This window comes from Salmo salar, chromosome 13, assembly GCF_965601325.2.
Source record: "Salmo salar chromosome 13, fSalSal1, whole genome shotgun sequence".
In the NCBI taxonomy this organism is placed as follows: domain Eukaryota; kingdom Metazoa; phylum Chordata; class Actinopteri; order Salmoniformes; family Salmonidae; genus Salmo; species Salmo salar.
In genome coordinates this window covers 31981284-31997972 of record NC_138303.1, presented here as the reverse complement: position 1 = coordinate 31997972, position 16689 = coordinate 31981284, and the positions used below count along the sequence as shown (strand labels likewise).

General features: G+C 42.4%; 1 protein-coding gene across 1 annotated transcript in view; it reads right to left on the bottom strand.

Moving 5' to 3' along the window:
- The window catches only part of fam131c (family with sequence similarity 131 member C), a 29760-nt gene that overhangs the window by 508 nt on the left and 12563 nt on the right, over positions 1-16689 (bottom strand). The window contains exons 2-4 of the mRNA XM_082959719.1: positions 3931-4021; positions 2806-2988; positions 163-261 (exon numbers count right to left, since the gene is read on the bottom strand). Coding sequence (XP_082815845.1) covers positions 163-261; positions 2806-2988; positions 3931-4021 — 373 coding nt within the window. The remainder of the gene's footprint in view (positions 1-162; positions 262-2805; positions 2989-3930; positions 4022-16689) is intronic.

Genomic DNA, 16689 nt, shown 5'->3' with positions numbered 1-16689 from the left:
CAGGGGTTATTACATGAGAGAACATGACAACATGGGCTAAAACAGTTAGTGAAACAAAGAAGTGGAAAGATGGGTTAGAAATGGTATTTAACTAAATACAAGAAGCCTCCACATTTGACAAGGATTATTTTGATGTGGAACTGGTCAGTGAATGGTCAGTACCTTGCAGAGGGTCTAAGCTGGAGGATAGCTGTTCTGGACCTTCGTAAATCGACCAAACATTCATGGCCGCTTCAGCCAAGGCAAATTGCTCTGCTACTCCTGAGAAACCAAGGGACATAGGGGTAAGAAGACTGCCCGCTGGCTTCCCGGCTCCATCCCTCATCAGTGCAGGGGCGCAACTTTTACTGGGGACGGGGGTAAAACTGTCCCCCCAGTTTTATCATTGGAATGTGATAGGAAAACAAAGCAACGGTGTGCTTTAGGACCATGCGGACACCTCCGAGTGGTCAGATAGCCTGTTTGGAGTGTTTATCCGACAGGATTAAAAAAAATCTATATATGCCCCCCCCACTTCTAAAACCAAAGTTGCGCCCCTGCATCAGTGACAAAGTGAACCAGGAACAAGAGACACTGGTCTACCTGTGGTTTTACATTTTACATTTACATTTCAGTCATTTAGCAGGTGCTCTTATCCAGAGCGACATACAGTTAGTGTATTCATCTTAAAAGGATTGGACCCTTTTTTTACATTTTCGCCTAAAATGACATAACCAAATCTAACTGCCTGTAGCTCAGGACATGAAGCAAGGATATGCATATTCTTGATACCATTTGAAAGGAAACACTTTGAAGTGTGTGGAAATGTGAAATGAATGTAGGAGAATATAACACATTAGATCTGGTAAAAGATAATACAAAGAAAAAACATGCATTTTATTGTATTTCTTTGATCCATCATCTTTGAAATGCAAGAGAAAGGCCAAAATGTAATATTACAAGTTAGGCGCAATTTAGATTTTGGCCACTAGATGGCAGCAGTGTATGTGCAAAGATTTAGACTGATTCAATGAACCATTGCATTTCTGTTCAAAATATTGTATCAAGACTGCCCAAATGTGCCTAATTGGTTTATTAATACATTTTCAAGTTCATAACTGTGCACTCTCCTCAAACAATAGCATGGTATTATTGCACTGAAATAGCTACTGTAAATTGGACAGTGCAATTAGATTAACCTCTTACATCTAGATGTTCCGCTAGCGGAACGCCTCGCCAATATCCAATGATAGAGCGTGGCGCGAATTACAAACTCCTCAAAAATCCCAAAACATCAATTTTTCAAACATATGACTATTTTACACCATTTTAAAGACAGACTCTCCTTTATCTAACCACATTGTCCGATTTCAAAAAGGCTTTACAACGAAAGCAAAACATTAGATTATGTCAGGAGAGTACCCAGCCAGAAATAATCACACACCCATTTTTCAAGCTAGCATATAATGTCACAAAAACCAAAACCACAGCTAAATGCAGCACTAACCTTTGATGATCTTCATCAGATGACACTCCTAGGACATTATGTTATACAATACATGCATGTTTTGTTCAATCAAGTTCATATTTATATAAAAAAAAACAGCTTTTTACATTAGCATGTGACGTTCAGAACTAGCATTCCTACCGAAAACTTCCGGTGAATTTACTAAATTACTCACGATAAACGTTCACAAAAAACATAACAATTATTTTAAGAATTATAGATTCAGAACTCCTTTATGCAATCGCGGTGTCCGATTTTAAAATAGCTTTTCGGTGAAAGCACATTTTGCAATATTCTGAGTAGATAGCCCGGCAATCATGGCTAGCTATTTTGACACCCACCAAGTTTGGCACTCACCAAACACAGATTTACTATAAGAAAAATTGGATTACCTTTGCTGTTCTTCATCAGAATGCACTCCCAGGACTTCTACTTCAACACCCAATGTTGTTTTGGTTCCAAATAATCCATAGTTATATCCAAATAGCTGCGTTCTGTTCTTGCGCTCAAGACACTATCCGAAGGGTGACGCGCCGGCGCGTATCGTGACAAAGAATTTCTAAATATTCCATTACCGTACTTCGAAGCATGTCAAACGCTGTTTAAAATCAATTTTTATGCGATTTCCTCGTAAAATAGCGATAATATTCCGACCGGGAGACGTTGTATCCGTTCAAAGACTGAAAGAAGTCAAATGGAGTCGTCACATGCACGCGCGCACCCGTGTCATTGTTCTCAGATCGACCACTTTCCAAATCCCCTACTGTTTTTCGCCCAGGGACTGCAGAGTCATCATTCCCCATTCTGTCGCCTTCTGAGAGCCTATGGGAGCCTTAGAAAATGTCACGTTACAGCAGAGATCCTCTATTTTCCATAAAGAGGCTATAGAAGGCCAAGAAATGGTCAGAGAGGGCAATTCCTGTATGGAATCTTCTCAGGTTTTGGCCTGCCATATGAGTTCTGTTATACTCACAGACACCATTCAAACAGTTTTAGAAACTCTGGGGTGTTTTCTATCCAAATAAAATAATTATATGCATATTCTAGTTTCTGGGCAGGAGTAATAACCAGATTAAATCAGTTACGTTTTTTATCCGGCCGTGAAAATACTGCCCCCTATCCTAAGCAGGTGAACAAGAATTTAAGCTTTCTGCCCATATCAGGTATGTCTATGTCCTGAGTTTCCTAAGGTTAGAGGCAGAAGCTTGAAATGTAAGGGTTGTGTTCCCTATATAGTGCACTTCTTTTGACCAGGGTAGTATATAGGGAGTATGGTGCCATTTGGGACATACCCAAGGCTTTGTTTCCTCTCTGCTAACCTGCGGCGAAGCGGGCCTCCTTGATCTCGTCGGTCAGGTGGGAATAGAGCTGCTCATCTTCCTGAAAGTCGTCCCCTCTTTCACACCTGCCCCCCCAGCTATTCCACTCTATGAGGTGTGAAACACGCCCCTGGGCCATAGCCGTGGGCTTGGTGATGTGCTCCTTGATCATCGCCACCAGTCCTGAGAGAGAGAGAGAGAGGGAGAGAGGTGAAAGGGTATTTGGGAAGAAAAAGGAGGGAGAGAACCAGGGAAGGGAATGATGGAAATTACATAAGGGGGAAAGGTGGAAAGGCTTGATGGGACGGAAAAGTGGGAGAGGAAAGATGTCAAAATGGAAAGGGCATGTAGGGGAGAATGGGAGAGCATTTCAAGAAGAGTAATAGATGAAGGTGAAACGAAGACAGAAGCCATGGAGACTGTAAATGTTTTTCACAGTGCAAGACTGAAGCTACTACAATATCCTCACTTTGTAGTATGATTAAGGTTACAAAGGGAGGGAATGTTACCAGTAACCTAAATATGATACAATACGTCTTCAAATTCAACCTGACACTGGTGATCTTACAAAAACTATTTAATGAATTCTTATTAGTTGAGAGAGCCTTTTGGCAAAGCAATTTTCTGCTTTTTCTCAAAGAAAGCAGTCTTCATTAGAGGGAAAATCTATTAACCTTTCAGCAGTTACAGTAGCCCCTCAGCATTCTATTTATTGAATATATTAATATATTATGATTATAAAAGATTAAAGGGGGCTCTCTCTGGAGAAAAAGTTCAGAAAGCCAGAACACATTAGCCACAATGATTACCTTCTAGCAGGAGAGTCTGGAGAGGTGAAGCAAAAGTAAACAGTTGAAAGGGTAAAGGAGTTTAGAACAAAGGGAGGAAAGACTAGGAAAGTAGAGTGCGAGAGAGAGAGTGTGTCTGTGAGTGTGTATGTGAGTGTGTGCGTGTGTGTGTGCATGCATAGAGATAGAGATATGACACATGGGGCGAGTGAAATTACATTAGCAATCTCCCAGAGAGACTGGCTGGCTTTTCCATCTCAAATGAACGATTCATAATGAAAACTAAACAGAGCTTGAGAACAGCATAAACAGACAAGTCAATCTGAGCATGTCTCACCCATCAGGGAGGAAGTGGCCAACTCCCCAATGTCATAACTACTGCTGCTCTTCTTCTCTGACATATTGCCGTTGGAAGGAGCGTGGCCGCCCTACACACACACAACACAACACAATACACCAGGGCAACTTTAGGCACTCACACAAATGCATAAGGCACACACACTCATACTAGAACATACACACATATAGAAATACACAAATGCACTCAAATATACTTACAGGTGTAGGATCTTAATTTGACCAGTTTCTCACAGCAGGAAAATAATCCTGCAGCAACAGGAAATGTGAATTATAGTGTGGATTATAATTAATATACATTTTTGTAGGGGTGAATACATTTTTTGTTAGGGCAAATCAAGTCTGACATTTTAAAGTGGAAATTACAATTTTATAAGCCTTGAATACACTATAAGTTTGCATTTCCTGCTATGCAGGACATTTCCTGCAACAACAGGGTGGTCAAATTAAGATCCTACATCTGTACACTCAAATAGACACAGACACTGACAAGGACAGACACATGCATGCACACACACAGGCATACATACAAGTACACCACAGGAGGTTGGTGGCACCTCAATTGGGGAGGATAGGCTCGTGGTAATGGCTGGAGCGGTATAGGTGGAATGGTATCAAATACATCAAACATATGGTTTGATGCCATTCCATTTGCTCCGTTCCAGCCATTATTGTGAGCCATCCACCCCTCAGCAGCCTCCACTGAAGTACACACACAAACACAAGCGCACATGCACACAGACACCCAAGCTACACAGTTCCCAGAGGAAGAGGTGATAACGAGGAAAACAAGTGACAGTTAAAGATCTTAATCTGCACTCCCGCTAACACGTAAAAGTGAGTGTGATCCAATTAAATTGTTGCAACAAAAACTCAACCAAAATATAAAATGAGGAATAGACACATCAATACTCATGGATATTCAATGACAAGACACGACTAGACATTGGACAGACACTGGGGCTTTGACTAGAGTGAATTCTGAATGCTTTTTTTAAGCAATATTGGGACGTTTTCTATGGTGATATTATTCTATGTTAGACTGGAACAATCTTTAAACTTTCAGTAGTTAAATAATGGCTATCAGAAAATAGTCTGGGAATAACAATGTTGTTTCGTTAAGCAGTGGTGTGAGAACAGACCTTGACAGGCTGGTATTGCAGTACCTCCATGGGATGCTGGGGACCACTCTGGAACTCTGTAGGGAATCAAAACACACTGGTGTTATGTGTTTGTGTGTGTGCGTCACAGGAGGTTGGTGGCACCTTACTTGGGGAGGACGGTCTTATGTTAAAGGCTGGATGAGTGGATTGGTATCCAATACATTAAACATGGTTTCCAGGTGTTTGATGCCATTCCATTTGCTCCGTTCCAGCCATTATTATGAGCCGTCCTCCCCTCAGCAGTTATCTATGGCGTGTGTGCATGTGTGCGTGTGGAGTACCTGTGAAGAGGATGAGGTAGCTGCGCTGAATCTACATGTAGTCATTTAGCTATAGACACTTGGCACAATGTTAATCTTTAACATGGTCCCTCTGTGTTGGTTAATTGATGTTGATGAGATCTACAAGGGACATGAATTAATACGGTCCTAGTCTTTTCTCTGGGGTCTGTGTAATCAGATGGTACACACACACACACACACACACACACACACACACACACACACACACACACACACACACACACACACACACACACACACACACACACACACACACACACACACACACACACACTTGGGGATCCCCCAGGAGTTGTTGTCAAGACAATTGGCTGTTGCTATGGAAACATGGGAGCAGGAGAATTAGAGTGATCCCAATCAATTTACTTCAGTCACGAACACACACGCACACACAAACACACACAAACACGCATAAACAAATCGCTCCCAGCTGGATCAAAGATTTACAAATCTATCCCACATCCATCCATACAGGCAGATGGGCTCTATCACACTCTATAAGGAGCTGTTTACACTTTGAAGCCAATAGCAAGTCTGTTGTCCTTGTGGGGTCAAATTGCATCCCCCACTAGTAATGGAAAGTGAAGTGTCTGTGGGCAAGTGGGGAGGGCAGCCGGTAGCCTAGCGGTTAGAGTATTGGGCCAGGGTTTGAATACCCGAGCCGACAAGGTCAAAAATCTTTCGATGTTCCCTTGAGCAAGGCACTTAACCCTAATTTGCTCCAGGGGTGACGTACTACTATGACTCATCCTGTATAACAACACGTTTCACTCCACCTATCCGGTGTATGAGACAATAAAACATTTTGGACAGTAGTTCACAGGAGGTTGGCGGCACCTTAATTGGGGAGAACGGGCTTGTGGTAATGGCTGGAGTGGTATCACTGGAACGGTATCAAATACATATAACACATAGTTTCCATGTGTTTGATGCCATTCCATTTGTTCCATTCCAGGCATTATTATGAGCCTTCCTCCCCTCAGCAGCCTCCACTGCTGTAGATGTCCCCTCAAGATGCCCCCTAGACTACACAAACACACGCACGCACACGCACACATACAGATGCAAACACACACACACATACTGCAAAAAAGACACACAGTCGATAATGACAACCAACCCCCATATTGCATGTGACAATCACCCCCCCACCCCCCCCCAATTAAGATGCTAGTTACTACATGGCTTGACCTAGATTTAGGTTTTACATATGTTCATGAATACTACCATAATTCAAATATTTAAAAAGAAAATATCAACAATTTTGTTTTTTACTTTCACCTATGAAAAACACAAATTCCAATTACCTCAAAGAATTGACTAGGTGGATGAATTCTTTTAAAGAATTTACACATTTTAACCTTAAAAATATTACACAGTAATTAGCACTGTGACAATCAACCCGTGAGACAACCAACCTCAGTCTCCCATATATTTTTCTTGAACATTACTTGGAATTGCTGTTTTGCAGTCTTCTGTGAGGGTCTTATATTTGTGCTTGCAGTTATTTTCCCAAAGTATGTTGTATTACCGAAGCGGGACTCTTTAATGTACCTAAACAATTGGAGGCCTCTTACACTTCAGTGTCGTGATGCAAAAAAATTCTAGCAAAATGCTTGGCGCATAGAATGAAAAAGGTATTGTCGGATATTAATCATCCTAATCAGACAGGTTTTTTACATGGACGATACATTGGAGATAATATAAGACAAGTATTGGAAACACAGAACACTATGAAAAATCTGGGAAACCATGCCTGGTATTCATAGCTGACTTTGAGAAGGCCTTTGATAAAGCATAAAGCATGACTGGAGTTTATATATAAATGCCTGGAATATTTCAATTTTGGAGAATCTCTTATAAAATGGGTTAAAGTTATGTATAGTAACCCTAGTGTAGCGGGGTGCGTAATTGGCGGCAGAGAAGTCAGGCGCAGGAGAGCAGAACTGGGTAGTAACCAGAGATTTATTAAGCAAAACCAACGGCTTCCAGAACAACAAGATAAATAGGCGCACAAAATAACCCGTTGTGCGCTCACGGGGAACGTGCACAAGCACTACACTAAACAATCCCACACAAAGACATGGGGGGAACAGAGGGTTAAATACACAACACGTAATTGAGGGAATTGAAACCAGGTGTGAGGAAAAACAAGACGAAACACATGGAAAATGAAAAATGGATCGATGATGGCTAGAAGACCGGCGACGCCGACCGCCGACCACCGAGCGCCGCCCGAACAAGGAGAGGACCCGACTTCGGCGGAAGTCGTGACACCTAGGTGTAAAATGTTAAATAATGGCAACTTCTCGGAAATGTTTTAACTGTCAAGAGGTGAAAAACAAGGTTGTCCACTATCAGCATATCTATTTATTATTGCCATTGAAATGTTGGCTGTTAAAATAAGATCCAACAATAATATTAAGGGGTTATAAATCCAGAGCTTAAAAACAAAACATTTTACGCTGATGTTTCATGTTTTCTTTTAAATCCACAGTTTGGATTCCTCCACAGCCTCATAGAGGATCTAGATACTTTTTCTAACCTCTCTGGATTAAAACCAAATGATGTACTACATTATGTATTGGATCATTAAAAAATTAAACTTTTACATTTCCGTGTATTTTACAAATAAAATGGTCTGGGATTTAGTTTAGTTTAGTTTATTAATTCGACCATTTTAAAAAACAAGCACACATAAAACTTAAATGCCATACATGCTCATGAATAAAATCATCGAGGATAACACACAATAAAGTCTCCAGCCTCCAGTATTTATGCTGCAGTAGTTTATGTGTCGGGGGGCTAGGGTCAGTCTGTTACATCTGGAGTATTTCTCTTGTCTTATCCGGTGTCCTGTGTGTATTTAAATATGCTCTCTCTAATTCTCTCTTTATCTCTTTCTGTCTTTCTCTCGGAGGACCTGAGCCCTAGGACCATGCCTCAGGACTACCTGGTATGATGACTCCTTGCTGTCCCCAGTCCACCTGGCCGTGCTGCTGCTCCAGTTTCAACTGTTCTGCCTGCGGCTATGGAACCCTGACCTGTTCACCGGACGTGCTTGTTGCACCCTCGACAACTACTATGATTATTATTATTTGACCATGCTGGTCATTTATGAACATTTTAACATTTTAACATCTTGACTATGTTCTGTTATAGTATCCACCCTGCACAGCCAGAAGAGGACTGGCCACCCCTCATAGCCTGGTTCCTCTCTAGGTTTCTTCCTAGGTTTTTGGCCTTTCTAGGGAGTTTTTCCTAGGGAGTTTTTCCTAGCCACCGTGCTTCTTTCACATGCTTTGCTTGCTGTTTGGGGTTTTAGGCTGGGTTTCTGTACAGCACTTTGAGAATATCAGCTGATGTTTGATTTGAAATTTGAATAAAGTCTGGGACTTATTTCCATTGTGGTCCTCTTGAGACAAGATGGCTAGACAAGATCAAACACAGTATGGCAGTGAAATAATAAAACAAAAATATAGAAGAAGAACATCTATCTCTCCACTGGGATTCTCTGCATCTACCCCTTTTACAGGGGCTGAGTCATTGGCTTACTGGTGTTCTTCCATGCCGTCCCTGGGAGGGGTGCGTCACTTGAGTGGGTTGAGTCATTGACGTGGTCTTCCTGTCTGGGTTGGCCCCCTCGGGTTGTGCCGTGGCGGAGATCTTTGTGGGCTATACTCGGCCTCGTCTCGGGATGGTAAGTTGGTGGTTGGAGATATCCCTCCAGTGGTGTGGGGGCTGTGCTTTGGCAAAGTGGGTGGGGTTATATCCTACCTGTTTGGCCCTGTCTGGGGTTTCATCGGATGGGGCCACAGTGTCTCCTGACCCCTCCTGTCTCAGCCTCCAGTATTTATACTGCAGTAGTTTATGTGTCGGGGGGCTAGGGTCAGTCTGTCACATCTGGAGTATTTCTCTTGTCTTTTCCGGTGTCCTGTGTGAATTTAAATATGCTCTCTCTAATTCTCTCTTTCTTTCTTTCTTTCTTTCTTTCTTTCTTTCTTTCTTTCTTTCTTTCTTTCTTTCTTTCTTTCTCTCTCTCGGAGGACCTGAGCCCTAGGACCATGCCTCAGGACTACGTGGCTTGATGACTCCTTGCTGTCCCCAGTTCACCTGGCCGTGCTGCTGCTCCAGTTCCAACTGTTCTGCCTGCGGCTATGGAACCCTGACCTGTTTACCGGACGTGCTACCTGTCCCAGACCTGCTGTCCCAGACCTGCTGGAACCCTGACCTGTTCACCGGACGTGCTACCTGTCCCAGACCTGCTGTTTTCAACTCTCTAGAGACAGCAGGAGTGGTAGAGATACTCTCAAAGATTGGCTATGAAAAAGCCAACTGACACTTACTCTTGTGTTACTGACTTGTTGCACCCTCGACAACTACTATGATTATTATTATCTGACCATGCTGGTCATTTATGAACATTTGAACATCTTGGCCACGTGCTGTTATAATCTCCATCCGGCACAGCCAGAAGAGGACTGGCCACCCCTCATAGCCTGGTTCCTCTTTAGGTTTCTTCCTAGGTTTTGGCCTTTCTAGGGAGTTTTTCCTAGCCACCGTGCTTCTACACCTGCATTGCTTGCTGTTTGGGGTTTTAGGCTGGGTTTCTGTACAGCACTTTGAGATATCAGCCGATGTAAGAAGGGCTATATAAATACATTTGATTTGATTTTGATTTGATCATTCCAGTTACATCATAGGGGTTATTCATATGGGCACAGAAGACATTAAACATATTTTAACTTTATTTTTAAAGCTGCCCAGAGAGGACGTTGTTTTTATAGGCAGAGGCAACTCATTCCATTCTGAGGCTCCAGTACACAAGAAAGTACCTTTCCCAGCATTACTCCTGAACCTGTATAAGCACACATCAGCAACACCTGATCTGGTGCTGTGATTGTGTGCATCCCTAACACAAGGAAAGTAATCACTCAGATATCTGGGCGCAGGACCATAAATATTCCTGTAAACCAAACCTAGCCTAATTTGGTACACCCTAGCCTCAACAGGCAGCCAGTTTAGTTCCTGAAAGCAGCTCCTGCCTATGTGAGTACGTGGACTCACCTTCAATACTACCCTGATCAGCTTATTCTGGGCTATCTGGAGCTTCCCCTTCAAAAGTTTAGATAAGCCCCCAAACCAGGAAGTACTAGCATAGTCAAAATGGCATTGAATGAGGGCAGTAGCTAGCACTTTCATGGAGTCCTTATCAAGCAGCTTGGACTTTCTAGACAAAAACTTAGTCCTGGCATTAACCTTCCCTAGCACCTTATTGGCCATGCTCACACCTCCCAAGCTTCCATCAAGGATACATCCCAAGTAGCTAACAGAGGTTTTAGTAGTCAACAGCACCTCACCCCCTAACTCCACTCTGATTTCAGACGACCTACACGACTTAGGTCTGGATCCAAAAGTAATTGCTTCAGTTTTCCCTAAGTGCAGAGATAGCTTATTATCTCCAAGCCATTTGCTAATGTTAGTAAGCTCTGTACTAAGTATGCTCTCCAACATAGTTTTACTTTTGTGAGACACCAGAAGTGTAGAGTCATCCGCATAAAGAAAAAGACGGCAAGAACAAGCATCTTTCATATCATTAATATACAATAAAAACAGCAGAGGCCCAAGCACGCTCCCCTGCGGAACGCCACAACTCATTGGATTTGCCTGAGACAGTGAACCATTAACCTCTACTACTTGCTCCCTTCCTGATAAATAAGACTTTACCCAGCCTAGAGGGATACTGCTTAACCCCAGTGCCTCCAGTTTGGAGATTAGGAGACAGTGGTTAACTGTATCAAAGGCCTTCTATAGGTCAAGCAGTACCATTCCACACAGATTTCCCTCATCAATCTCTTTCCTGATGAAGTCAGTCAACTAAAGTAGACATGAATCAGTGGAGTATGGTTTTCTAAAACCCGACTGAAAATCATACATTAGACCCTGTTTGTTAACATATTCATACATTTGCTCATGTACAATTCTCTCCAGTATCTTTGATGTTACACAGAGGATAGATACAGGCCTATAATTCCCAGGGTCAGACTTTATCCCCTTCTTATACAGAGGTATAACTTTAGCTTGTTTCATGTCCCTGGGAAAGGTGCCTTGTTCAAGAGAGAGATTAACAATATGCTTAATACAAGGGCCAATTTGCTCAACAGAATCTATTAGAAACCTTGCAGGAATATTATCCAGGCCTGTGGCTTTGGAGCATTTAAGCTCTGCCAGCACACTGACTATTTTGGCTGTTGCTACCTTTGCAAAAGAAAAAGAGTTTGGCTGAACCCCTAACTCTACATAATACTTCTTGACTTGGTTGCTTCCATACAAACCAGAACTGGTGGGCAGCTTGTTAACCTCTCTAGGGTAGGTGGCACCAAATCGTCCCACCTACGTAACAGCCAGTGTAATCCCGTGGCGCGTTATTCAAAAACCTCAAAAATGCAAAAACTTCAATTTTTCAAACATATGACTATTTTACACCATTTTAAAGACAAGACTCTCGTTAATCTAACCACACTGTCCGATTTCAAAAAGGCTTTACAACGAAAACAAAACATTAGATTATGTCAGCAGAGTACCCAGCCAGAAATAATCAGACACCCATTTTTCAAGCTAGCATATAATGTCACATAAACCCAAACCACAGCTAAATGCAGCACTAACCTTTGATGATCTTCATCAGATGACAACCCTAGGACATTATGTTATACAATACATGCATGTTTTGTTCAATCAAGTTCATATTTATATCAAAAACCAGCTTTTTACATTAGCATGTGACTAGCATGTGACTAGCATTCCCACCGAACACTGCCAGTGAATTTACTAAATTACTCACGATAAACGTTCACAAAAAGCATAACAATTATTTTAAGAATTATAGATACAGAACTCCTCTATGCACTCGATATGTCCGATTTTAAAATAGCTTTTCGGTGAAAGCACATTTTGCAATATTCTCAGTAGATAGCCCGGCATCACAGGGCTAGCTATTTAGACACCCAGCAAGTTTAGCACTCACCAAAGTCAGATTTACTATAAGAAAAATGTTATTACCTTTGCTGTCTTCGTCAGAATGCACTCCCAGGACTTCTACTTCAATAACAAATGTTGGTTTGGTTCAAAATAATCCATAGTTATATCCAAACAGCGGCGTTTTGTTCATGCGTTCAAGACACTATCCGAAAGGGTAAATAAGGGTGACGAGCATGGCGCAATTCGTGACAAAAAAATTCTAAATATTCCATTACCGTACTTCGAAGCATGTCAACCGCTGTTTAAAATCAATTTTTATGCCATTTTTCTCATAAAAAAGCGATAATATTCCGACCGGGAATCTGCGTTTAGGTAAACAGACGAAAGAAAATAAAGCATTCGGTCGACTCGGGCACGCGCCTAAGCCCATAGTACTCTGATCGGCCACTTGCCAAAAGCGATAATGTGTTTCAGCCAGAGGCTGCCTCGATATCGTTCAGCTTTTTCCCGGGCTCTGAGAGCCTATGGGAGCCGTAGGAAGTGCCACGTTAGAGCAAAGATCCTCAGTCTTCAATAAAAAGAGCCAAGATGAAACACAACTTGTCAGACAGGCCACTTCCTGCATGGAATCTTCTCAGGTTTTGGCCTGCCATTTGAGTTCTGTTATACTCACAGACACCATTCAAACAGTTTTAGAAACGTTAGGGTGTTTTCTATCCAAAGCCAATAATTATATGCATATTCTAGTTACTGGGCAGGAGTAGTAACCAGATTAAATCGGGTACGTTTTTTATCCGGCCGTGTCAATACTGCCCCCTAGCCCTAACAGGCTAACCAGCTTGCTGGCAACAGAAGTAAAAAAAAAAGAGTTGAATTCATTGGCAACCTCTGCTTTTTCATAGACCATCTCCCTTTTCATGTTCAGTCCAATACTGTTTAGTTTGTTTTTGGTAGTACTACTACAGCCTAGTTCCTTAAATGATTTTCAAAGCTTTTTAGGGTCATTTTTGTTTTCAATGATTTTCTCAGCAAAGTAATCCCTCTTAGCTTCAGCCATCCGGCTCTCTGCTTCATTTCTGTGACGTTTATATAGGACAAAATCATGCTGCTCTTGAGAGTTCTTACATTTTTTAAAGGCCTTATTCCTTGCTTGGCTAGATTCTAGAATCTCATGATTAAACCAAGGGCTAGATCTCTGCTTTACCCTGACCCGTCTAATGGGAACCATCACATTCACCACATCAAGGAATCTACATTTAAAGGCTTCCCAGGCACTGTCTACCCCTACACTATCTAGCACAGATGACCAGTCAATTTTACCCACTTCCTCCCTAAACTTTTCTACACAGTATTTTTGGAGTCCTCTGATTCTAACGGTTTTGTGACACTTAAATATAACTTTAAAAATCCTCCTTGTGCAAAATGTAATAAAATGATCACTGATTCCATAGATTATTACTCCACTCTGCGATATTTTAGATTTATCAGACACCAACATTAAGTCAATTGTACTTTGCACTGTTTCACATATCCTGGTGGGATCTTTTATCATTTGGGTCAGAGCAAGTGATCTACAAAAGTGCATAAATACATTGTTGGTTGGGCTATTCTTTTTGCAGACATCAGTATTGAAATCCCCTAACAAAATTATTTCCTTCAACAGGGAATCATTACAGTTTGACAACACAATTTCAAGACCTTCAGAGAAAGCATTCTGCTTGGGCGGCCTATAACACACCCCCAACAAAATCGGCTTGGTTTTGGGAAGGCAGATATCCAGCCAGACAATCTCCAGATCAGCGTTTAAATCCGATCTGACGTTAAAAGCAATGTCTGATCTTACAAACGCACATATTCCCCCACCGTTCCGATTCCGATCCTTCCTGACAACAGAGTAATTACCTATCTCAATTTCTGAGTCACAAACAGATGAATCCAACCATGTCTCAGTAAAACATAAGACACCCACCTCTGATTTGAAAACCAACAGGTGTATCTCATCGATCTTCGGTAGTAGGCTTCGGACGTTTAAGTGCACAAAATGTAAGCCCTTCTTCCCAAAGGCCTCATTGAATTCCCGATCCACTTGTAACTCGCCTCCCATTGCGCTGCCATCTTCCCACTGCCCTGCCTCCGGTGGCCTCTCTGTCGCCATGGAGCACCCCTCCCCAGGTGCCACTCCATCGTCCTCACCACCGTGTCCCCCGTCACTTGCCTCTAGTTGCCTCCGCTCCACTGTGGAACCCCCCTCCTCCGGTGCACTCTCCACCCTCGGTAAGTACTCTGGTCCCACTCCACCTTCAATGCTCACATACCCCGCGGGTACAGCACACCGACAGCAACGGTAAGCTTCATTGACCCCATGTCCAAAGCTAGAATCGCTGCATTTTAGATGAATCCTCTGCGCGCATTCCAAACAATTCAGTTTTTCACAATTCCTGACATTTAATCCTAGTAAAAATTCCCTGTCTTAGGTCAGTTAGGATCACCACTTTATTTTAAGAATGTGAAATGTCAGAATAATAGTAGAGAGAATGATTGATTTCAGCTTTTATTTCTTTCATCACATTCCCAGTGGGTCAGAAGTTTACATACACTCAATTAGTATTTGGTAGCATTGCCTTTAAATTGCTAGGTCAAACGTTTCTAGTAGCCTTCCACAAGCTTCCCACAATCATTTCGGTGAATTTTGGCCCATTCTTCCTGATAGAGCTGGTGTAACTGAGTCAAGTTTGTAGGCCTCCTTGCTCGCACACACTTTTTCAGTTCTGACCACAAATTTTCTATAGGATTGAGGTGAGGGCTTTGTGATGGCCACTCCAATACCTTGACTTTGTTGTCCTTAAGCCATTTTGCCATAACATTGGAAGTATGCTTGGGGTCATTGTCCATTTAGAAGACCCATTTGCGACCAAGCTTTAACTTCCTGACTGATGTCTTGAGATGTTGCTTTAATATATCCACATAATTTTTTCCCCTCATGATGCCATCTATTTTGTGTAGTGCACCAGTCCCTCCTGCAGCAAAGTACCCCCACAATATGAGACGTTTGGAAATTGCTCCCAAGGATGAACCAGACTTGTGGAGGTCTACTATTTAAGGTCTTGGCTGATTTCTTTTGATTTTCCCATGATGTCAAGCAAAGAGGCACTGAGTTTGAAGGTAGGCCTTAAAATACATCCACAGGTACACCTCCAATTGACTCAAATGATGTCAATTAGCCTATCAGAAGCTTCCGAAGCCATGACATCATTTTCTGGAATTTCCCAAGCTGTTTAAAGTAAAGTATTCTGACCCTTTGACTTTTTCCACATTTTCTTACGTTACAGCCTTATTCTAAACTAGATTACATTGTTTTTCCCCTTCATCCGTCTACACACAATACCCCATAATGACAAAGCAAAAACAGGTTTTTAGATTTTTTGCTAATTAAAAAAAAATTCTACTGAAATATTACATTTACATAAGTATTCAGACCCTTTACTCAGTACTATGTTGAAGCACCTTTGGCAGCGATTACAGCATCGAGTCTTCTTGGCTCTGACACTACAAGCTCGGCACACCTGTATTTGGGGAGTGTCTCCCATTCTTCTCTGCAGATCCTCTCAAGCTCTGTCAGGTTGGATGGGGAGCGTTGCTGCACAGCTATTTTCAGGTCTCTCCAGAGATGTTCGATTGGGTTCATGTCCGGGCACTGGCTGGGCCACTCGAGGATATTCAGAGACTTGTCCTGAAGCCACTACTGAATTGTCTTAGCTCTGTGCTTAGGGTCGTTGTCCTGTTGGAAGGTGAACCTTCGCCCCAGTTTGAGGTCCTGAGAGCTTTGGAGCAGGTTTTCATCAAGGATCTCTCTGTACTTTGCTCTGTTCATCTTTGCCTCGATCCTGACTAGTCTCCCAGTCCTTGCCGCTGAAAAACATTGCCACAGCATGATTCTGTCACCACCATGCTTCACCATAGCGATGGTGCCAGGTTTCCTCCAGATGTGACACTTGGCATTCAGGCCAAAGAGTTCAATCTTGGTTTCATCAGACCAGAGAATCTTGTTTCTCATGGTCTGAGAGGCTTTAGGTACCTTTTGGCAAACTCCCAGACGGCTGTCATGCACCTTTTACTGAGGAGTGTTTTTTGTCTGGCCACTCTACCATAAAGGCCTGATTGGTGGAGTACTGCAGAGATGGTTGTCCTTCTGGAAGGTTCTCCTATCTCCACAGAGGAACTCTAGAGCTCTGTCAGAGTGACCATTGGGTTCTTGGTCACCTCCCTGACCAAGGCCCTTCTCCCCCGATTTCT